General features: G+C 43.9%; 1 protein-coding gene across 1 annotated transcript in view; it reads left to right on the top strand.

The window, feature by feature from the left end:
- Nucleotides 1–25,139, top strand: part of tmem67 (transmembrane protein 67) — a 148,277-nt gene that overhangs the window by 116,693 nt on the left and 6,445 nt on the right. The window contains exons 21-27 of the mRNA XM_078216975.1: nt 3,778–3,917; nt 5,907–6,047; nt 10,219–10,299; nt 10,423–10,539; nt 12,302–12,418; nt 12,514–12,618; nt 19,246–19,348. Coding sequence (XP_078073101.1) covers nt 3,778–3,917; nt 5,907–6,047; nt 10,219–10,299; nt 10,423–10,539; nt 12,302–12,418; nt 12,514–12,618; nt 19,246–19,348 — 804 coding nt within the window. The remainder of the gene's footprint in view (nt 1–3,777; nt 3,918–5,906; nt 6,048–10,218; nt 10,300–10,422; nt 10,540–12,301; nt 12,419–12,513; nt 12,619–19,245; nt 19,349–25,139) is intronic.

Below are 25,139 nucleotides of genomic sequence, written 5' to 3'. Positions count from 1 at the left end.
GTCATGCCTCACAAATTTGGTTGAGTTTTTTGAGGAGGTGACAAAAACGATTGACGAAGGAAGGGCCGTGGATGTAGTCTATATGGATTTTAGTAAAGCGTTTGACAAGGTCCCTCATGGCAGGCTGGTGCAAAAGATTAAATCTCACGGGATAAAAGGTGAGCTAGCTAGATGGGTGGAGAACTGGCTTAGCCATAGAAGACAGACGGTAGCAGAGGAGGGGTCTTTTTCCGGTTGGAGGTCTGTGACCAGTGGTGTTCCGCAGGGCTCTGTACTGGGACCTCTGCTGTTTGTGATATACATAAATGATTTGGAGGAAGATGTAGCTGGTGTGATCAGTAAGTTTGCGGATGACACGAAGATTGCTGGAGTTGCGGATAGTGATGAACATTGTCAAAGAATACAGCAGGATATAGATAGGCTGGAACATTGGGCGGAGAAATGGCAGATGGAATTTAATCCAGATAAATGCGAAGTGATGCATTTCGGTAGATCTAATGTAAGGGGGAGCTATACAATAAATGGCAGAACCATCAGGGCGGCACGGTAGCACAGTGGGGCGACACGGTAGCACAGTGATTAGCACTGCTGCTTCACAGCTCCAGAGACCTGGGCTCAATTCCCGGCTTGGGTCACAGTCTATGTGGAGTTTGCACATTCTCTTCATGTCTACGTGGGTTTCCTCCGGGTGCTCCGGTTTCCTCCCACAGTCCAAAGATGTGCGGGTTAGGTTGATTGGCCATGCTATAATTGCCCCTTAGTGTCCTGAGATGTATAGGTTAGAGGGATTAGCAGGTAAATATGTAGGGATATGGGGGTAGGGCCTGGGTGGGATTGTGGTCGGTGCAGACTCGATGGGCCAAATGGCCTCTTTCTGCATGTAGGGTTTCTGTGATTTCTGTGATCAGGAGTATAGACACACAGAGGGACCTGGGTGCACAAGTCCACAGATCCTTAAAGGTGGCAGCACAGGTGGAGAGGGTGGTGAAGAAGGCATATGGCATGCTTGCCTTTATTGGAAGGGGCATAGAATATAAAAGTTGGCATATGATGTTGCAGCTGTGTAGAACGATGGTTAGGCCACATTTTGAATACTGCATCCAGTTCTGGTTGCCACACTACCAGAAGGACGTGGAGGCTTTGGAGAGAGTACAGAGAAGGTTTACCAGGATGTTGCCTGGTATGGAGGGTCTTAGCTATGAGGAGAGATTGGGTAAACTGGGGTTGTTCTCCCTGGAAAGACGGAGGATGAGGGGGTGACCTAATAGAGGTGTATAAAATTATGACAGGCATAGGAAGAGTGTACAGTGGGAAGCTTTTTCCCAGGTCGGAGGTGACGAACACAAGGGGTCACGGGTTCAAGGTGAGGGGGGGCAAGGTTCAACACAGATGTCAGGGGGACGTATATTTTACACAGAGGGTGGTGGGGGCCTGGAATGCACTGCCAAGCAAGGTGATTGAGGCGGACACGCTGGGATCGTTTAAGACTTATCTAGATAACCACATGAACAGACTGGGAATAGAGGGATACAAAAGAATGGTCTAGTGGGCACATGAGCGGCGCAGGCTTGGAGGGCCGAAGGGCCTGTTCCTGTGCTGTATTGTTCTTTGTTCTATCAGAAGTCACACTCAACTGGAGGCTAGGCATTACATTCTTTCTTATTGTTTGAGTCTCTGTCTAGCCTGTGGAACAAGTTAATCCTGTAACGAGAAAAACAGAAGTTCATATTTTGAGTTTAATCCTACACCATAACTGAAAACTGAAACATCAGCTGTGGTAATGTGGCGGCCCCTTTAAAGGGGCGATCCCAAGAGGGCCACATGATCATGCTGTAGAGGTTGCGTGGGATTCCGAGCCAATTGGGAGCAAGGGTGCATGCCCTGGAATGGGAAGGAACCTCTGTTGGAGCCAGGGAGGAGAAGAGAGTAGACTTGTGTACTAGTTCTGTCAGACCCTTACCTTGTATATATTATATTAATAATAAATCTTTCATTGTTGAAGTCAGAACAAGTCGCCTTCGACTTTATTACATCAGCAAACATCTTGTAAAATTGGAAAATAAGGGGGGAGAAAGATAAAAGATGACAACAAGGTAGTTCATAGGCTAAATAATCTGCGAATTGCTTAATAGGAAAGTGGGAAACTGTTAGATAATATGAAATATTATCTGGTATCACAATGAAAATACATTAAATATCAAAAGGATAGGTTGTAAAAGGAAAGGCCTACATTTGGAAATAATTGAGGGAAATGACAAGGAAAAATAAATAGTGGGGCTGAATGAAAGCCGAAAATGCTAGAAAAATAAATATGTCTTAAATATAGAAGTAAAGTGAACTCATCAATGCTTCCTACTTTTTCAGGAGACTAAGGAAATTTGCCATGTCCGCTACAACTCTCATCAACTTTTACAGATGCACCACAGAAAGCATTCTTTCTGGTTATAACACAGCTTGGTATGGCTCCTGCTCTGTCCAAGACCGCAAGAAACTACAAAGGGTTGTTAACAAAGCCCACTCCATCACGCAAACCAGCCTCCCATCCATTGACTCTGTCTACACTTCCCACTGCCTCGGAAAAACAGCCAGCATAATCAAGGACTCCACACACCACGGACATACTCTCTTCCACCTTCTTCCGTCGGGAAAGAGAAACAAAAGTCTGAGGTCACATACCAACCGACTCAAGAACAGCATCTTCCCTGCTGCCATCAGACTTTTGAATGGACCTACCTTATATTAAGTTGATCTTTCTCTACACCCTAGCTATGACTATAACACTACATTCTGCACCCTCTCCTTTCCTTCTCTATGTCCGGTGTGCTTTGCAGTGTTAATATAAACCTACTTGTGACACTAATAAATAAACCTTAAAACTTCAAACTTTTTCTGTACAGCGCACAAGAAACAATACTTTTCACTGTATACTAATACATAGAGTCATAGAGGTTTACAGCATGGAAACAGGCCCTTCTGCCCAACTTGTCCATGCCACCCTTTTTTTTTAAACCCCTAAGCTAATCCCAATGGCCTGCATTTGGCCCATATCCCTTTATACCCATCTTACCCATGTAACTGTCTAAATGTTTTTTAAAAGACAAAATTATACCCGCCTCTACTCCTACCTCACCACCCTCTGTGTGAAAATATTGCTCCTCTGGACACTTTTGAATCTCTCCCCTCTCACTTTAAACCTATGCCCTCTAGTTTTAGATTCCCCTACCTTTGGGAAAAGATATTGACTATCTAGCTGATCTATGCCCCTCATTATTTTATAAACCTCTATAAGATCACCCCTCAGCCTTCTACGCTCCAGAGAAAAAAGTCTCAGTCTATTCAGCCTCTCCTTATAACTCAAACCATCAAGTCCCGGTAGCATCCTAATAAATCTTTTCTGCACTCCTCCTAGTTTAATAATATCCTTTCTATAATAGGGTGACCATGCAACAATAATAAATCAAATCAAAATTTTGTTCACCCCTCCATCCGAACTGTATTCTGGCAAAAAATCTATATCCAGATTTTCATTCTGCATCCCTTCCCCAGCACTGTCTACTGTAAAGAAAAATGGGAGCGTAGCTAAAATCTGAAGTTAGTAAAATCCACACTCAAACTAGAGTACTGCAGAGGGCCCAAGTGAATGATGAAATACTGTAACCAAACACTGAAGATCCTACTGTATATTTCCAGTATTTCCATTTTTGTTTTGTACTTTAGTATTTGTAGTTTTTTGTTTAATTCTTAAGTATGTTAAAATTGTTTATTCATTGCTTATAGGTGGAGGTGATATAAAGACGGCCCCAGCTCCTGTGAGCATTTGGAGGACATACTTTGTAGCAAATGAATGGAATAACATCCAGACTATCAGAAAGATTAATCCTATTTTTCAAATTGTTGTTGTTATTTTTATTTTGGAAGTAAGTTTAACATTTAATAAGGAAGGAAAATAACATATACGAATATTCAAAATATTTGATAAATTGAACCCAGTAGTGTATTCGAGATTGCTACAAATCCAAAAAAGCGGGGATAAAGACACTGGCCGAGATTCTCTGACCTTGTCTGAAGCTGGGATTCTCCAGCCCCGCTGCTGTAAATGGAGATTTGGGGTGTCCAATATCCGAGAATTCCAGCCATTATCTTATAGAAGGGGCAAAACAGACAGACAATTTAGATTACAGTATGGCACAGGGGGAATTGGAAGCAAAGATAGCTGTAAAACTGTAACGGAACCTTCAAATAGGAGATAGTTCGATTAAAGTCAAGATACATTCACTCAAGGAGAGCAATAGCACAAATGTCCTGGAATTCCAGAGCTTACTGGGTGTTTACAATGATAGAGAAAAAGATAAAACAGAAAATGCATGCAGACGACAGATGGATAATACAATTGAGAACCAGGCTGAGAAGGGAAATGAAAAAAGAAATGAGAGAAGCAAAAAAAGAGTTTGCAAAGAGACTGGCAACATAAAAAAGGGATCCAAAGGTCTCCTACAATGCTACAAATAGTAGAAGTGTGGTAAAGAAGTGGAGCTAATTCAGGATCAAAAAGTAGATTTATACTTGGAGGCAGGGTGCATGGAAGAGATATGAGATGAGTATCTTACATCTGTCTTTATCAAGAAAGAAGATGCTGCTCAAGTCATAGTGAAAGAGGAAGTAGTTGGGACACTGAATGGCCAAAAATAGATAGAGAAGAGGTGTTAGATATACTGGTTGTGCTTAAATTTGCTATTCACCCAGGCCAGTTGGGATACATCCAAAGATACTTAGGGAAGTAAGGTTGGAAATTACGGAGGCACTTGCCATAATTTTCCAATCCTCTTTTGATTCAGGTATGGAGCCAGGAAATTAGAGAATTGTAAATGTTACACCTTTGTTTAAAAATTGATGTAAAGTTAACTACAGGCCCATCAATTTCCTGCCAGAAACACACATTATAAACAGTGTCAGCAGAAGTCATGTGTATATAATTAGTGAACAAGCTCAAAAATCAGCACCACAGACTTTTACAGGCTATGGTTTCACAGATGCCAGCAGCTTCTACATCGAGGAAGAAGCTATTCATAACTGAGCCCAGAGAGGGAGTAGCTGCATTTTCAACCTATTTCAACCTTCGTCACAGTGAAGGTTGACCTTGTCCTCTGTTAACATCAATTGTACGTACACGCTGACAACTGTCACTGGATTGCAAAACGGAGCAGAACTTTGACTGATTTTATTTTTTGCTCTTCACTGAGCCCAAGGTTGTTGAAGCCACTTACAAGACCTGCTGACTGGCTGAGAATGATAACGGTAGTGATCAGATATGGGATTCTTCTTCTGCTCAGTCTAACTAATAATGTGAACAATTTTTTTAAAATAGTGATTTGATACAGAAATACATTTCTAAATACTTCATAAAAATACAAGGCAATGAACATGCTGAGCCAGTGACAGCAATATGATCTTGGCACTAATGCTGTACTGTAAAGGAAAATGACGCTTGCCTTCAGAAGAGTGGACAATTGCTCCAATAAATCATTATTTTATCCTTAGGCACCTCCAATAGTGTTACCTATGGCAAATTTAACCTGTATAGTTATCAACACCATATATTGTTCATTCTTGATGGTTAGGAAAAGGGTTTCTAGACAAGCAGGCAGAAAAGCACAGTGTTGAGGCTTCAAATGGTGACATACTAGTGAAGCTTACTGCTAGCTGGCTGGCATAAATCATACCCAGGCATCAAGGGCTAGAACTTTTATTGCAATATTTCTGTGTAGTTTTGTAGAGGATGGGGTTTCATAATATAAAGTTATGACATTCAGGGTACTTTCTGATCAAACTTAGATTTTAGATCTTCTGCTGGTCACATGATTAACCTATGATAAACTGCAGATGCATTAATTTAGATTTTTTTCTAGGTTGTTGGTTTTGCAAATCTGACTTCAATGAATCCTTATTCTCAACTAAAAAGAACTGCTGAGAGCGATGTTGTCCCATCAAGCCATATTCTAAGATTCGGCATGGCTAGTACTGTTTGGCTGACAGTTGGTATTATCCAGGTGGGAATATTCTTTAATCTATGATTCTACTTGTGCACACAATTAACCTGAGCACTTGAATAAATATGAACTGATGGCAGAGAGAGTCAGGGTGAATTTGTAAAGGGTTGGTCATATCGAATGAACCTGATGGATTTGCTTTTAGAAATTATCTAACATGGTTAGTTAACAAACGGGTCAACAAACTGGCTTTATGGGTTGAACTTAGAAATTTAAAAAGGCAATCACACTACTGAGAGTATACTACAGACCCCCAAATAGTGTAAGGGAGATAAAAGAAAAATATATAGGCAAATTTTTGCCTGTAAGTGTTACAATGTAACCAATGGTAACGTGCTGTGGTGGTCAGCTGACCCAGCAGACAAATAACCAATGGCAACATGATGTGGTGGTTGGCTGACCAGCTAACCCGATATAAATAGAAAGCTGATGGGGATTGGGGGAGCATTTGTGGCCTAGTGGTGGTGTAATGAAGTTTCTTTATTAAACCTTTACTTTTATTTACTTTGTGAAGTTCATTCTTTTTATGGCTTGCTGCTGGAGTATCCTTACTGCCAGATGAACATTAAGAACAAGATGGCAATAATGGTAGGAGACTTTAACTATCCAAATATCATCTGGGATTCAAACAATGTAAGGGGCACTGAGGGAGAAAAATTCATGCACTGTGTCTAGGAAGTTTTTTTCAAACAATTAGTGACAAACCCAACTAGAGGAGTTGTAATTCTAGACGTAGTCTTGGAGAAGAAGAAGGGCAAATGGGTGAAGTGACAGTTGGCGACCATGTCCGGGATAGTGATCACAATTCAGTTAGATTTAGCATTACCAGAGAAAAGGACAGAGATAAAGCAGGAATAAAAGTTTTGATCTGGGGAAGGCAAATTTTGCAGGAATGAGAAGGGACTTGGCTGAGGTGAACTGAACGGCGCTGCATAAATCAGTGGAAACCCAGTGAGAAGCACTAAAAAGCCAGATCCTAAATGTACAAAGTAGACATGTCCCTTCCAAAAATAAGAGTGGTACTGCTAAATCCAAAACCCCCTGGTTGTCTAGAGGAATACAGGGGAAGATCAAACAGAAAAATAAAGCATACAAAGAACTAAGCACTTCAGATAGCCTCGACAAATTTAGGAAGTGCAGGGATGAAGTTAAAAAGGAAATAAGGATATCAAAAAGAGGGCATGAAAAAGGATTAACAAGTAAAGTTAAAGAAAACCCAAAGATGTTTTACCAATATATTAATGGTAAAGGTTAATTATGGAAAAAGTAGGACCTATCAGAGATGAAGAAGAGAACTTGTGTATAGATGCAGAGACTGTGGGAAGGGTTTTACATGAATATTTTGCCTCCGTCTTTACAAAGTTAAGGGATGATGCAGATATAGTAAGGCAGGGCCTAAAGACGCCAGCAAGTCTGGCTACAGAGATCGGGTGCCATTTTTTAAGGGCGCCCTAATTTCAAAGTGAAATTGAAGACCCTCCCCCCAATTGAAGGCATGTTTCCCCAACATAGATCGCCGGTATTGGGGCCATCTTGCTGAGTCTCCCTTCAAGCTCCACCCCCTTCATTACCCCCTCAGGCTCCACCCCAATCTGGAAGTGCCACTTTCCACCCTGGCAGTACCCACCTAGCAGTGTCCACCTGACACTGCCAGGGTGCCAGTTGGCACTTGCCAGGGTGTCAGGTGGCACTGCCAGGTTGACACTGCCCAGCCATGTCCGTGACTACTGAGGGCTTCAATGGCCTCCAAGCCCCCTGGCGTGGTCATCACCCCTGGCCTCCATTTTGCGGCCTCTGGCTCTGTCTGCCTGACTGTCATTATCATTGTTAAATTAAATGAATGGATGGGCACACCTGAATATTGCACCTATTAAAATCTTTATGCGATGATTGGATGTTGACTGCGATATCTGACAAAGGCCTCTAGATGATGCCTGGAAGAACCTGAGGCAAAGAAATTCAGGGCCACCGTGACCTTCAACACCACAGGCATAGGATGCCCACCAACACAACTGGAAATAATCTCCCCAGCCAATATGTCACACAGTGATGTGATTATCTCTTTTGAAGGTGACTGTAACACTACATTCTGCACTCTCTCCTTTCCTGCTCTATGCACGGTATGCTTTGTCTATATACCGCACAAGGAACAATATTTTTCACTGTATACTAATACATGTGACAATAATAAATCAAATCAAATTTGTTGGGAGGTATGTCATCCTTTGCCATTATGTTGGCAGGATAGTGTTTTTGCCTACCTCTGCAGGGTGTCTCTCATCCACAGGCCCTTGCTAAGCAGCAGATTCCTGGACCACAAGGTGTACCTTTCTTTGACCAGCTTTCTTCCTCTCCAGAATATACAATGACCATGGGGACACTGATCCTGGGGTCCAATACTGAGGTGCATAAATTTAACTTAACACCTATATCAAGGCACCTTTCCCTGACAATATTTGTGAAGTCTCAAAATGATTATGAAAGTAACTTGCAACATTAGAGAACTCTCCCAACTTCACCACCAAACTCTTCTGCTAACGTCAACCACAGTTTCACTTGCAACTTTTTTATCTACCTTTGCAATGCCTCTTCATAGCTGGATAATTCCTTCTGACTCTTTTCCCATGAACCCACTGATAAATGGTGGGGGAGGGGCACAATGCAAAGTCTGAGTCTATTGCTTAATAGCTTGTTAATTCATTTTTTTAAAAATGGCAGGCAGGCTGAAGTTCAGCACCTGTCAACTTCTGTATTACCGGACACTGGCATGATGACACCACCATGTCAGATTTTGAGTAAGTATGGTGTAGGGTTGTTAGTGAGCAGTCTTGATTTCCAATTTAAAATTCACCTCATGGTGCTTATGTTAATGGATTAATAGTCCATTGCCTGAATAAATTACCCAGAGACATTGGGGCACAAGTCCCCATCACCACTGCACCCTCACTGCCCCATTGAATACACAGTTAATGGATAGCCACTTTGAGGAGGAATGGCTGCCCGACTGTTATTTAATTGTCAATTGGCTATTAATAGGCTGGAGGTGGGATTTCTGTCCCATAGGAACAGGAAGCCCCGCTCAGAGCAGCTGACCAATTGGATAGCCAGCAGTTCTGTGGTCCCAGCAGTGCCAGGTGGGAGCAGTGGGCACAGCTGCAATGACAGGCAGTCCCTAATGGAAATCGTTATAGGGCCAGACACCAAGGCAGGTGAGGGATTTCATCAGAGTCAGGCTGTGAGGGGGGTGGTAACCTGGGTTTCAGAGGCCAGGAGTGGGAGGGTAAAGGGGGAAATGTGATCTTGGGAGTGGTGCTTTAGATGGGCACAGGAAGCCTACAAAGGAAGTCTACCTCCAACCATCCCCTGGCCTAACACCAGACCACACAGCTAAAACTGCCAAGCTTCCTGCATGGTGTGGACCTCCCCCTGCCATGAGTAAAATACCGGTGGTGGCACAAAGGCCATGAACTGGATTTTATGAGGCCCCACCAGCAATGGAAGAGGATAAAATCCATCCCTTGATTTCAAAATCTCCTTACCGCAACTAATTAAATAAATCTGGAATAAAGATAGTATCAAGTGACCATGAAACTACCAGGTTGCTATAAAAGTCCATCTGGTTCATTAATGCCCTCAGGGAAGGAAATCTACCATCCTTACCTAGTCTGGCTTATATGTGACTTCAGATTCCCAGCAATGTGATTGACTCTTAACTTCCCTCCCAAATGACAAGCCACTAATTTGTATAATAATAGGTAATAAATACTGGCCTTGTCAGCAGCACCCGCATCTCATGAATAAGGGTGGACACATATTCTGCTCCAGAGGAGTCAGATGACAGGGCTTTGAACAGAACTTGAAGTACATCCTTTCCAATGGGTAACACGTGGTGACCTCCATCACCTTATCATTTATTTAATCTATTTAAAATCAGTGGAAATAAAGAACATTAAGATTAATCAGAATTCTTTAAGTATACCAATATCAAATTATCTGTTCAAGTGTATTGTGACTGACAATTTCTGAAATTCCCATTAAATAACATATGGTCATATATAGTATGCAAATCAATTTGTAAACAGGTCTGTATCATATGTGGCAATAAAGAGTGCTAATTTTTGATCATTTTGAAATGTTGCTTTAAATGACTAAACGTGTGCATTGTTTGCAGATAGTTTTCTGTGCAAGTATTTATGAACGATTTGTGGAAGACAGAATAAGTCAGTTTATTGATGTTTGTTCAATAAGTAATGTGAGTATTGTACTGTAATATAACTTCTCTTTTTTTTTGAAAAAATGTTACCAGATTTTTCAAAATTGCTTCTCACAAAATCAGACTAGCTATTTAATCTTGTTCTGCATTTTTATTTCTTAGATCTCGGTCATGATTTTCTCACACAGATGCTTTGGATATTACATCCATGGCAGGTCTGTGCATGGTCATGCAGACACCAACATGGAAGAAATGAACCTTAATCTAAAGAGAGAGGCGGTATAATAGCTCATTGTACAATCCTCAACAAATGATAGAGAAATACAAATATCTCCACCTCTGTCTGAAAATTGAGAAGTGATTGTTATAGCTGAAAAAGAGTCTCTACCTAAAATACTAAACTACATTTTACCTTTCAGTTGATAAAAAGCCTGCGGTGTACTCCAGAATATTCTGTTTTTAATTCAGGTTTTCTAGCGTTTGTACTTCATATATTTATTCAGAGCTAAATGAATCCATGATTTCTTTCACTTCATAAAGGGATTCAAATATACCTATTTTATAGAATTCATATTGAAGTTATTTTTCTTTGCAAAACGTTTCTACTTTCACGTTACTAAATTGCTCAAAAACAGGCTGTTGTGTTTTCTTTCAAAATTATGGAATATCTAGTATGTAATATGTTATCTATGTTATTATAATTATACATTTATACTGTTCATAGAATAGAACCGCAGGTAGACTGAGTTTGTACGTGAATACTCAAGGTGCTCATACTCCTATCCTAAATACTATATTGCCCCTAACCCAGCACACAAGAACATAGAATGAGTAGAAATTACCTCTACTTAAATATTAGGAAGCATTAGCCAGGATTTTTCAGATGGCTGTTCCACCACTGAGAAAGTTGGCATGGAAGTCTCCCTGCCAATGTCAGCAGCCATGAGCATGTCAGCACTCCATTGAGCATTAATTGACTGGGAGCAGGTTTACTGCCCCTCACCCAAGAGGAGGTTCTACCTCGGAGAGCTCTAAAGTTCCAGCAGCAACTCTGGAAGTGGTGGTCACTGCTGGCAATCCTCACATTTAAGTTCTGGGAGCCCAGAACCAGGTGACAGTGTAGGTCTACTGACAGGGACTGGTGGGGAGAATCTAGAGGAGGGATGAGAGCCAGGAAAGTGGGGATACATGTTAGAAAGGTTAAAGGGAAGAAAGCACCTGGGGAGGGACCCGTCTTGAGAAATGAAGACTGCGAGGGAGGTATCTCCCACTTCCCTGCCTTAAGCTCAAACAGGGTAACCATCTGGGCACCCTCTCCGCTGTCCTTGACCTCTTCCACCAGCCTCATTGCAACCAGCAAAAAGTGGTCCATCAATGGCCATTAATTGGCCACTTATAGTTTCAATTTGGGTGAGGAACAGGCTTTGCCCACCCACTCCCATAAAATTTGAGACAAGTCAGCGGTAGGTGGACAAATGTTGGGAAGGCCACCTGTGAATTTTATGGGCCTTCCACTTGAAAAACTGAGGGGGCTCATAAATCTTTTGCCCATTGTCTTTAGTCCCTGCCACCAACTCTGTCCCTTGCCACCAACTCCTTCCCTCTGCTTGGCAACTGTCAGAGACTGAAAGAGACTGTTGCAACCTCAGTGCCATAATTAACCCCAAAATAACCTTTTAATTACATATTTGCACCATCATAAGGACATTTACCTCCACCTCTGTAACATTGCCTGGCTCCACCCTGCCTCGGCTCATCTGCTGCTGAAATTCTCATCCACGCCAAGGTTACCTCAAGACTGGCTATTCTAATGCACTCTGGGCCATATTCATGTCCTAACATCCAGAAACTTGAAGTCACTCAAAACTCTGCTGCCCATGTCCAAACTCACACAGGAAAAAGCAGCTCTCATCTTTTCCTATGAATGTCAAGGCTGTAGAACTCTTACGAGTTTTAGTTCTATGATTATTGAAGTGATAATAATTAAGTAAATCAATTTTAATGTGACCAGTCTGATTGCCAAATAATTGTTCTTTTACAGGAAAATCTGTGTGGTCAAAGAGGCTTGGTTCCCAACACCGAAAATGAGACATTTCAGATATTCATCACAAAAAAGATTAGAGAGCAATATGACAAGATTCGGGAACCAATACATTGGGTCTGAGAGCTAATTAATGTCTCACCTTAACACATTTCCTAAATATTATTCAGAAAATATTTTAAATGTTCCTAAATTTTGTATCAATTTTACAGTCAAATAGATTTATCCAGCACTTGAATAACTCTGATGACGCCTTTGAACGTAGAGTGAAGGCTTATAATACCACGAATAAATTTCTCGGTTCATTCATTGATCATGTAAGTATTCTGTTAATTTTGTCCACCTTGATAATGATTACAGTGTACTCCATTAGCCAGATTCATAGCTTTATATTATATTTGTCATCACAAAATAATTGAAACCACCAGTATTCCTGAAAATGGCAAGCAAAACTATGCCCCTTCTGCTGGAAAACTGCCAGGACAGGCTGTTGTTGGCTGTGAATGTTACAAGTGCACTGAAGTTCTTTGCTGCTAGCTTCTACCAAGCAACCACATGAGATTTCTTTCACACCTTCCTTCAGGGCATACTTGCATCATGCATTTCATTGGTATATCCTTTGCTATGAACATTGAATCAATAAGTTTGCCTTTGAAAAGTAGTACAGCAACTATGAGGAGCTCCTGGACTGCTCTGTCACTAAGACTGAGATCATAGTTCAAATGCCTCGGTAGTTCCTTCACTTCCCCTAGCCCTCCAACCCAATTTCCTACAATCTCCCCTCATGCCCTCTCCAAATCACTCCGCCAGAGACTAAGGCCAACTGGTTAATGTTCTCCACGCTGCTCCAGAGACAAAGTCCAACTGGTTAAATCCTACTCCTTTGACTCTATTTCCAAACTACTAGCCATCCATCTTCGTTTTCTGGTCCCCATTTATCTTTTTTTATTTTATAAAATGTGGGTGTTGCTGGCTCAGGCAGCATTTATTGCCCATCCCTACTTGCCCTTGAGAAGGTGGTGATGAGCCTCCTTGAATCACTGCAATCTAATATCGTTAGCTGATATTGTTAATATCTCTCAACAGATAATGACCCTCCCCCCATGCTTCAAATATACTGTCAACATCCCAAATATATTCAAAATATCCATCTCTGACCCCTGGCAAACAACCACTTTACCTCCAACCTGGTTCTCCTTCCCCAAGTTCTTGACCATGTTGGCACTTCCAAAATCAGTGCCATCTTTCCTGCAATTTCTCCAGAAGCATATCAGCCATTGCAGCAGTCCTTGACATAGTTGACCATCAGACTCACCATGGACTACTCTCCGGAATCGGTTGCATTCTTGGACACACGCATCTCCATCAAGGACGGTCACCTCAGCACTTCACTGTACCACAAGCCCATGGATAACCTCACGATGCTCCACTTCTCCAGCTTCCACCCTAAACACGTTAAAGAAGCCATCCCTATGGACAAGTCCTCCATATACACAGGATCTGTTCAGATGAGGAGGATCGCAACAGACACCTCCAGACACTGAAAGATGCCCTCATAAGAACAGGATATGGCGCCTGACTCATCGATTGACAGTTCCAACAGCCACGGCAAAAAGCTGCACCGACCTCCTCAGAAGACAAACACGCGACACGGCGGACAGAGTACCTTTCATCATCCAGTACTTCCCCGGAGCGGAGAAGTTACGACATCTTCTCCAGAGCCTCCAACATATCATTGATGAAGACGAACGTCTCGTCAAGGCCATCCCCACACCCCCACTCCTTGCCTTCAAACAACCGCACAACCTCAAACAGACCATTGTCCACAGCAAACTACTCAGCCTTCAGGAGAACAGTGACCACGACACCACACAACCCTGCCACAGCAACCTCTGCAAGATGTGCTGGATCATCGACATGGATGCCATCATCTCACGTGAGAACACCATCCACTAGGTACACGGTACAGACTCTTGCGACTTGGCCAACTTTGTCAACCCGATACGTTGCAGAAAAGGATGCCCCGAGGCATGGTACATTGGGGAGACCATGCAGATGCTACGACAATGGATGAACGAACACCGCTCGACAATCACCAGGCAGGCCTGTTCTCTTCCTGTCGGGGAACACTTCAGCAGTCACGGGCATTCAGCCTCTGATCTCCGGTAAACGTTCTCCAAAGCGGCCTTCACGACACATGACAACGCAGAATCGCTGAGCAAAAATTGATAGCCAAGTTCCACACACGTGAGGACGGCCTCAACTGGGATCTTGGGTTCATGTCACACTATCTGTAACCCCCACGACTTGCCTGGGCTTGCAAAATCTCACTAACTGTCCTGGCTGGAGACAATTCACACCTCTTTAACCTGTGCTTAACCCTCTCTCCACTCACATTGTCTGTACCTATAAAGACTTGATTACCTGTAAAGACTCGCATTCCAACCATTATCTTGTAAATTGAGTCTGTGTCTATGTATGCGCTGTTTGTGAACACAACTCTTCCACTCACCTGAAGAAGGAGCGACACTCCGAAAGCTTGTGCTACCAAATAAACCTTTTGGACTTTAACCTGGTGTTGTGAGACTTCTTACTGTGTTTTCATTGGAGCAGAGAAGACTGAGGGAGCGACCTGATTGATGTGTACAAGCTTATGAGAGACATGGACAGAGTGGATAAGGAGCAGCAGTCCCCTTTCGTTGAAGGGTCAGTCACGAGGAGACATAGGTTTAAGGAGGTTTAGGGGGGATGTGAGGAAAAACTTTTTTACCCGGAGGGCGATGACAGTCTGGAATGCTCTGCCTGGGAGGATGGTAGAAGTGGATTGCCTCACATCCTTGAAGAAGTATCTGCATGAACACTTGGCACGTCATAACATTCAAGGCTATGGGCCAAGTGCTGGCAGATGGGATTAGGTGGGAATTCAGGTGTTTCTAATGTGTCGGTGTGTACTCAATGGGCTGAAGGGCCTCTTCTGCACTGTATGGTTCTATGATTCAGGGTCAAAACTGGCCTTTCCTGTCCCCAGGATCAGACACTCCACCCTGGAATTGTGGATTGAACCAATCTGGTCCTATGACCGGATTTGGAGTGTTCCCTGATGAACTGGAAGCCAAACCTGAAAATCAAGCTTTTTTACCTTTGGCTATCCCCACCTCCCCTCCTATGTAAACCACCCAGTAGAATTCAGGCATCTATTTCAGCTGATGACATCTAGCCCCTCATCACTAACTTTGTCCTTGACCCTTCTACTGCATCCAATTTGTTACTCTGTTTCTCTGACATCCAATTGGATATTGGATGAGCAAAAATGTCCTCCAATTAAATATTGGGAAGATCAAAGCCTTTGGGTGAGATTTTACGGCCTCGCTCGTCCCAAAACTATATAATCCTGCCTGAGGTCAATGGACATTTCTGTGGTCCACCCCTCGCCTGCTCCGATTCCCGTGGCGGGCGTGGTAGTAAAATTCCAGCCATTATCTTTGGCCCCGCCACAAACTCTTCCTAGCTACAGATGCCATCCTTCTCCATGGCAACTATCTGTGGTTGAACTGGACTGTTCACAACCTCAGTGTCCTGTTTGACACAGATATGAGCTTTATTCATTCTCAGGATATGTGTGTTGCTGGTATTGCCCATTGAGAAGGTCATGGTGAACAACCTCGGTCAATCACTGCAGTCTGTCATAGCTTTGTTACAATTGAATAGCTTCATAGCTATTTCAAAGAGCAGTTAAGAGTCAACTACATTACTGCAGGTCTGTAGGTGCAGATATCCTTCCCTAAAGCTCTTTAGTGAATCAGTTGTGTTTATTTTTCAATCCAGTATGGTCACCATGATTAATACTGACTTTTTTTAAATTCTAGAAATGTATTTAATTAACTGAACTTAATTTTCCCAACTATCATGTTAGGATTTAGACCCACATTTCCAGATTATTAGTCGAGGCTTCTGGACTGGTTGTTCAGCAACATAACCATAAACACTGCATAACCAAGATTACCTACCTAAATCTATGTAAAATGGCCTGTCTCCTACTGCTGAAATCTTCATTTTTCATTACTTCCAGACTAGACAATTCAAATGCTTTCCTTGTCAGCCCCTCAGATTGAACCTTCTATAATATGAAATTCAGCATCCCATATCCTAACTCTCATCAAGTCCCATTCACCTATTACCTCAATGCTTGCTGATTGCTAGATTGGTTGTGGTCCTGCAATACTTCAAAACTACTTTAAAACTATCATTGCTGTGCCAGCTCTGGCTCTGTGGGTAGCATTGTTGCCTTTGAGTCAAAAGGTTAAGGGTTCTAAGCCCACCCCAGAGATTTGAATGCAAAAATCTGACAGTCTCTGCAAGGCTGACAGTCCAGTGGTGTGCAGCACTGTCAGATGTGCCATCTTTCGAATGGGGTGTTAAACTGTGACCCTGTCAGCCCACTCAGGTGAATATAAAAGATCCCATGGTGTTATTTTGAAGAACAATAGGGGAGTTACCCCTGATGTTCTGGCCAATATTTGTCTCTTAATCAACATCAGGAAAACCGATTACCTGGTAATTATCACATTGCTGTTTGTGGGAGCTTGCTGTGCACAAATTAGCTGATGCATTTCACTACATTACAGCATTTTGACTACACTTGCAAAGTACATTATGGCCTTGAAAGTGCTTTGAGACACCTGGTGGTCATGGAAGGCATTATATAAAGGCAAATATTTATTAGTTTCTGTTTAAATTCCTCCATGGTTGTGCCTATCCCTAACTTTGTCACCTCCTACAGTGCTGCAATCCTCAGGTGTCTACACTTTTCCAGTTCTGGCCTCTTGCACAATCCTAATTTTCATCACTTCACCATTGGTGGCCTTTCATCCATCTGCCTAAACCCAAGCACTGGGACTTGCCTCCCTAAATTTCTCTCCCCCTTTCTTTTTAGGTTGTTTCTTTGACCACATTTTTCATCAGCTGTCCTAAGACATTTTCATGTGGCTCCTTATAAAGTTTGGTCTAATATCACCTCTGGGACATTTTGGGATGTCTAGGGATGGTTTTACTACATTAGAAAGTGCTATGGCATGTTTCTAGTCAAATGAGTCTAGTTCAGTCACTTTTGCCCAATTGCTGATTCATTCATGAGCAAAAATGGCAGCCAGTCCCTGATTGTACTGCTGATCTATGACCATAAAAATGGAATTATGCATTTTTAAAATTCAAACAAGGGATGTGGACTTCACTGGCTAATTGCTCTTGAGGTACTGAACTGCCTTCTTGAACCGTTGCAGTCCATGTGGTGTAGGTACATCCACAGTGGTACTGGGGAGGGAGTTCCAGGATTTTGAGCCAGCGACAGTGAAAGAACAGCAATATATTTCCAAGTCTGGATGGTGAATGGCTTGGAGGGGAAATTCTAGGTGGTAGTGTTCCGAAAAAACTGCTGCCCTTTTTCCTTCCAGATAGTAATGGTCGTGGGTTTGAAAGGTGCTGTCTAAGGAGCCATGGTGAGTTCTTGCAGTACATTTTATAGATGGTACACACTACTACTACTACTATGTGTCAGTGATGAAGGGAGTGAATGTTTGTGGATGGGGTGCCAATCAAACGGGTTGCTTTGTCCTGCATAGTGTCAAGCTTCTTGATTTTTGTTGGGGCTGCGCTCAATTAGCCAAGTGGAGTGTATTTCATTACACTCCTGACTTGTGCCTTGTAGATGGTGAACAGGCTTTGAGAACCAGGAGATAAGTTACTCGCTGCAGGATTCTGAACCTCTGACCTGCTGTTGAGTACAGTAGATAAATGGCTAGTTCAGTTCAGTTTCTGATCAATGGTAACCCCAAGGATGTTGATTATAGGGTATTCAGTGCTGGTAATACTATCGAATGTCAAGGAGCAATGGTTAGATTTTCTCTGGTTGGAGATGGTCATTGCCTGGCACTAAAATGAAGGGTAATAGTGCGATCAATGGGGGCTGTGGAGAGAACATCAGTCGTGGTTTATGATGTGCCTGGGACATAGACAGCTGTATTTGGTACCATGTCACGGAGGGGAAATCGATGGATATGGATGGGCATTTTAACAATTTAGGAATGTATTGAAGGGCTTATGATCTGTTTCCACCAAGAAGGACAGCCCAGTCAGGTAATCAGAAAAGTGCTCAACAGCCCTGCCAGTGCCTCTTTCTCAGTAGTGGTATTCTCAATACCTTCATTCAATTTCTGAGGGATCCAGAAGAAAAATAGACAGGTTTTTTTGCACCATTCGTTTGCAGTTGGATGAGAATAACTCCAAGGCCAATTATTGACCCATCCACATGAAGCCTCTCAAGGGTTCATGAATGTGGCGAAGTTAGGGATTAACTTTTCCATCTGGTTAACCATCCCAAAGAAACATAGGATGGAATTTTCCCAAAAAGAACCTAAGTGTCATACTGGCGAGAAAACTAGAACGATCTGTGCTGGTCCATCAGGTGCTCTCCGGACTGCAATCGTCCCACACTCAGTCACTTTTCAGGAGAGTGCTGAGTTGCATGCCAGCACTGGAGGGGGTGTCAGGGCCTAAACACCGCAGTGAGCCTGGCTGCAGAGCGCTTGGGTGCTGTTTCGCAAGGACACCCTGATCTCAAAGTCCACTGGGAGATTGTTTCCTTCTCCCCCATGGACATATGGATCCCCTCCTCCCCCCCCCCCCCCCCCCCCCCACCCCCACCCAAAAGGTCCTTTTGATTTTCTATCAGACTCATTTCCATGTGCAGAGAGCCCACTCAAATTAGGAAGAGAGGCCCAAATCAGAAAATTGACCTGGACAAGTGCTACAGACCTTTTTGTGTTTTTAATTTAGATTTCTGGTATTTGCCACTCGAGAGAAAAATATTTAGATGTGACACTCTCTGCTTAGACAAGGTTGTTCACACTATTAAAAACACTGAATTTGTATTTTTTGCACTCCTACAGGCAATTCGTGACATGGATTACATTGTACAGGATAAACTTTTATTGGAACGAATCATTGATATGGAGCTGCATGAACCTGCAGACAAGACAATTTTTTACAATGGTATCATTTCCATTTATAAAGTCTAAATTTCCTCCTTTCTGTAAGGTCTCTATTATTCTATTGATATCCAGTAATCATATTTAGCAGAAAAAAATCAAATCATGTTCAACCACTGGAAGAAATCATTTGCGAGTTACTGGTATAAAAAAAATCAAATACTTTGCTTTCATTTGATTAATTATATAATTAATATATATAATATGTGTATATTAATATGAAGGTTGCAGATATCATAAGATGAACTAGCGATGGAAATGTTTTCATTCTCAAATACTTTGCCCTGCAACAAACTTACCTAATAATATCACAAATGGACAAATAGGCTTCATGGGACCATAGAATCATACAGCGCAGATGAGGCCCTTTGGTCCACCGAGTCTTCATTGACACATTAGAACCACCTGAACTCCCACCTTATCCCATCTGCTAGCACTTGGCCCATAGCCCTGAATGTTATGACATGCCAAGAGCTCATCCAGATACTTTTTAAGGATGTGAGGCAACCCGCCCCTACTACTGTCCCAGACAGCGTATTCCAGACCATCACCGCCCTCTAGGTAAAAATGCTTTTCCTCACATCCCCCCTAAACCCCCTGCCCCTCACCTTGAACTTATGTCTCCTCGTGGCTGACCCTTCAACTATGGGAACAGCTGCTCCTTATCCACTCTGTCTATGTCTCTCATAATCTTGTACACCTCGATCTGGTCGCACCTCAGTCTTCTCTGCTCCAATGAAAACAACGTAAGAAGTTTAACAACACCAGGTTAAAGTCCAACAGGTTTATTTGGTAGCAAAAGCCACACAAGCTTTCGGAGCTGCAAGCCCCTTCTTCAGGTGAGTGGGAATTCTGTTCACAAACAGAGCATATAAAGACACAAACTCAATTTACATGAATAATGGTTGGAATGTGAATACTTACAACTAATTAAGTCTTTAAGAAACAAAACAGCATGAGTGGAGAGAGCATCAAGACAGGCTAAAAAGATGTGTATTGTCTCCAGACAAGACAGCCAGTGAAACTCTGTGGGGGTTACAAATAGTGGGACATGAACCCAATATCCCGGTTGAGGCCGTCCTCGTGTGTGCGGAACTTGGCTATCAGTTTCTGCTCAGCGACTCTGCGCCGTCGTGTGTCGCGAAGGCCGCCTTGGAGAACGCTTACCCGAATATCAGAGGCCGAATGCCCGTGACCGCTGAAGTGCTCCCCAACAGGAAGAGAACAGTCTTGCCTGGTGATTGTCGAGCGGTGTTCATTCATCCGTTGTCGCAGCGTCTGCATAGTTTCCCCAATGTACCATGCCTCAGGACATCCTTTCTTGCAGCGTATCAGGTAGACAACGTTGGCCGAGTTGCAAGAGTATGTACCGTGTACCTGGTGGATGGTGTTCTCACGTGAGATGATGGCATCTGTGTCGATGATCCGGCACGTCTTGCAGAGGTTGCTGTGGCAGGGTTGTGTGGTGTCATGGTCACTGTTCTCCTGAAGGCTGGGTAGTTTGCTGCGGACAATGGTCTGTTTGAGGTTGTGCGGTTGTTTGAAGGCAAGAAGTGGGGGTGTGGGGATGGCCTTGGCGAGATGTTCGTCTTCATCAATGACATGTTGAAGGCTCCGGAGGAGATGCCGTAGCTTCTCCGCTCCGGGGAAGTACTGGACAACGAAGGGTACTCTGTCCACTGTGTCCCGTGTTTGTCTTCTGAGGAGGTCGGTGCGGTTTTTCGCTGTGGCGCGTTGGAACTGTTGATCAATGAGTCGAGCGCCAAATCCTGTTCTTATGAGGGCATCATTCAGCGTCTGGAGGTGTCTGTTGCGATCCTCCTCATCCGAGCAGATCCTGTGTATACGGAGGGCTTGTCCGTAGGGGATGGCTTCTTTAACGTGTTTAGGGTGGAAGCTGGAGAAGTGGAGCATCGTGAGGTTATCCGTGGGATTGCGGTACAGTGAGGTGCTGAGGTGACCGTCCTTAATGGAGATGCGTGTGTCCAAGAATGCAACCGATTCCGGAGAGTAGTCTATGGTGAGTCTGATGGTGGGATGGAACTTGTTGATGTCATCATAGAGTTGTTTCAGTGATTGTTCACCATGAGTCCAAAGGAAGAAAATGTCATCGATGTATCTAGTGTATAGCATCGGTTGAAGGTCCCGTGCTGTGAAGAAGTCTTGTTCGAACCTGTGCATGAAGATGTTGGCATATTGAGGTGCGAATTTGGTCCCCATGGCTGTTGAAAACAACCCAATGAAAACAACCCAAGCCTATCCACCCTCTCTTCATAACTTAAATGTTCCATCCCAGGCAGCATCCTGGTGAATCTCCTCTGCACTCCCTGCAGTGCAATCACATCCTTCGGATAATGTGGCGACCAGAACTACACACAGTACTCTAGCTGTGGCCTCACCAAAGTTCTATACAACTCCATGACTCCCCTGTTTTTGTAATCGATGCCTTTATTGATAAAGGCAAGTGTCCCATATGCCTTTTTCACCACCCTACTAGCATGCCCTTCCACTTTCAGAGATCTGTGGACAAACACACTAAGGTCCCTTTGTTCCACAGAACTTCCTAGTGTCCTACCATTCGTTGAGTACCTTCTTGTCAAATTACTCCATCAAAGTGCATCACCTCACACTTTTCAGGGTTAAATTCCATCTGCCACTTAACTGCCCTTTTTGACCATCCTGTCTATATCTTCTTGTAGCCCAAGACACTTCGCCTCACAGTTAACCACCCGGCCAATCTTTGTGTCATCCGCAAACGTACTAATCCTACCCCCCCACCCAGTGATGTGGGACTTAGGGCATTATTTTCCATTCTATGCGCAGCGTCAGATGTGGAAAATGGTATTTTTCTCGCCGGCCACAATGGCGTGTTTCCATACCATTATGTAAGCTTCACAGCTAATTAAATATTCATCCATGTGAAACCAGCCAGATCATTGATAGGCAGCTCCTGATTAGCCTGCCCCAATTTAACCTGAGCGCCATATTTAAGGTACACCATAGCACAGCCTCCTTCATGTCTGCAGACCAGAACTGCTCCACGCCAGAGATGGTCGGAAAAATGCAGAAGATGTCAGCACCTAAATTTAGTGACATCTCACTGGGTCACCTGCTAGGAGGACCGCCTTAATCTCCTCTATCCCAGTGATAGGCAGAGGTCCACCAACCTCACCACTCTGGCTTGGGAAGCCATGGCAAAACCCCTGGCCAGCTCCAACTCCACTTAGAAGAGGTTCGCCATCCAGTGCAGGAAGAGGATAAATGATCTCACCCATGCTACTCTTAACTCACAGACTCACCTGCCCATTAAACATCCACATTGATCTCACACACTGCCAGTCCCAGGGACATCACCATTCACTTTCACACACACCTTCATATCAGGCTCAGATCCTCTGGAACTCACAACCTCATCCATTCCATGACTCCACTCACCACTCACACATGCCAGGCATCCCTATCTGCCGAGGCATGCATCTTGCTCACGCCTTCTCCATTTGTCTTTATGCAGGACAGGATTGCCCACAACAATGGCTGACATTGGGGCCCTTACTCCTTTTGAGGAGTGTGCTATCATGCTAGCTGGTGAGGACATGGACCTTGCCTGTGGTGACAGCGAGGTGAGTGGCACACACCCATATGAGGATCCTGCACATGGACAGCTCATCCCACAGACAATGACACTGAATGCATTGTCCTCTTTTAAAGTTGCCTTCCATGAATTGTGCTCTATTTCATAGGCACCTCTGGAAAGTGCCTGAGACTACCCCGCAACAACCCCAACAAGTTAAGCCCTCAGCTTGAGTGCTAAGGACACCTTAGATGAGGAACCTGAAGCCAGCACTTTGGAAAACTCATCACAGCGATCACCCACAGCCTGCACCAGCACAGAGATACACACCTCAGTGGAACCTAGTGGGATCAGGGTCAGGTTCACAATCTGATGAGCACCGTGCACAATCTGGTCCACAGCAGTTAGAGGCAGGGACATCAGAGGTCCCGGCACTCGGAAGACTGCTGGAGGCCATGATTCTACTGAGTCCGAGTCAGATAACGAACATCCAGACTCATTCCTAAATCAGCTGGTGGAGCTGTAGCGATAATCGTAGGAACACCAGGAAGGATTGTCAACTGCAATCCTCACATTGCAACGTACAATGGAGAAGTCTGTCTGCATTAGTCTAAGGTGATAACATGTCAATACATTGAGGTCAACACAGGCAGATTAGTGGCCGCTGTGGAGACCTTGGTCCAGGACCTTGGTCCAGGACATCGGTCCTGCACTGCTGCAGAGGGGTGGGGCAGCTCAATCTCACCTCATTCCCCCATCTCTTCCAGGAGTCTGCCAAGGGCCCTCGGGCATCCATGGGGGGAGGATCAACAGGTGCACAACCCAGGGCCATCCACCCAGGTGACTCCAGGAGTATCCATCTGCTCTCAGTTCTCTCTTCCTGTGACTCCATCAGCTTCACAGGCCAAGGAGGGTGCACCTGCCCCACAGCAGGATACCCAAAGTATTCCGGGGCTCTCTAAGACTCAGTCCTCCAAAGGACGGCCACCAAAGTAATCACAGACAACAGGGCACAGCAATCAATGGGCTGCCTCCACCTCCACTGTGGATGTTGGAGAAGTGGACGTAATTATGGGCCTTGACAAAGAGAGCATCTGTTACCTCATGGGTGCAGTAATGTGTGTAAACCTGACAGACCCACAGATGTCCCCAGTTGAGCCCGGGAAAGAGCCACTGGCGTAGAGGTTCAGGGCGGCGGTGACTTTCAGAGTCACTGGCAATGGATATACTCCCAGCCTAATAGAGTCAAGTCCTGGAGAAAGTGGCAGATGTGAACCAATAGATTCTTGGACATGCAGAAGCATCGGCAACACTGGACAGGATTTTACAGCCTCGCTCATCCCAAAACCATAAAATCCCGCTCAAGGTCAATGGAACTTCCCATTGTCCACCCCTCACCCACTCCGATTCACGTGGTGGGCGGCACAGTAAAATTATGGGCACTGTCTCTCATCTACAGGGAAGACATATGTGTCGTGTACACCATTTGTCTTGCAAGGTACCTATGCACAACATTTCAACGAACCTCATCCTCTGCATGGTGGGGGCCCTGCTGCCCCTTTCACATAAATGTGATGCTCATTCCTCTGGCAAGCCGGTGCTACGTTGTTGTCTTCTCCTCCTTCTGTTCTGCCTATATGCAATTATGTAAGCAGCAATGAATCCAGCCTCCATCTTCCTGTTGGTCTCCTCTCTGCAACATCAACGAGAAAAAGACAAGGGTCAGCAGGAGCCTCCAAAGGCCCTATTTCTTTTCATGACTTACCCATCACGGTGGGTTCAGAGGCTTGGATTATAGTGTAGCCAAATATTTGCCCCTGAAATTCTACTCAGCTCAGGATGCATTTCAAGGGTAGCCCCCCCACTCCACTTTGAATGAGGCATTAAATGGTTAGTCAGGAACTGAGATTGATGAGGGGTTGTGGCAGGGGTGGGAAGGTAGGGTGGCTGAGGCTTCTCATGTGTGAACCTGTCAGCAAAAAGATTGTAACCTGAGGCCTGTCCAGCGGCCCAATTGTTCCTGACTTCTTGCTTTGCTTTGATTTGATTTGATTTATTGTCACATGTATTAACATACAGTGAAAAGTATTGTTTCCTGTGCGCTATACAGATAAAGCATACCATTCATAGAGAAGGAAAGGAGAGAGTGTAGAATGTAATGCTACAGTCATAGCTAGGGTGTAGAGGAAGATCAACTTAATACAAGGTAAGTCCATTCAAAAAT

The sequence above is a fragment of the Mustelus asterias genome, chromosome 7 (assembly GCF_964213995.1).
Source record: "Mustelus asterias chromosome 7, sMusAst1.hap1.1, whole genome shotgun sequence".
NCBI classification, from domain to species: Eukaryota; Metazoa; Chordata; class Chondrichthyes; order Carcharhiniformes; family Triakidae; genus Mustelus; species Mustelus asterias.
This window is presented reverse-complemented; position numbering and strand designations above follow the sequence as displayed.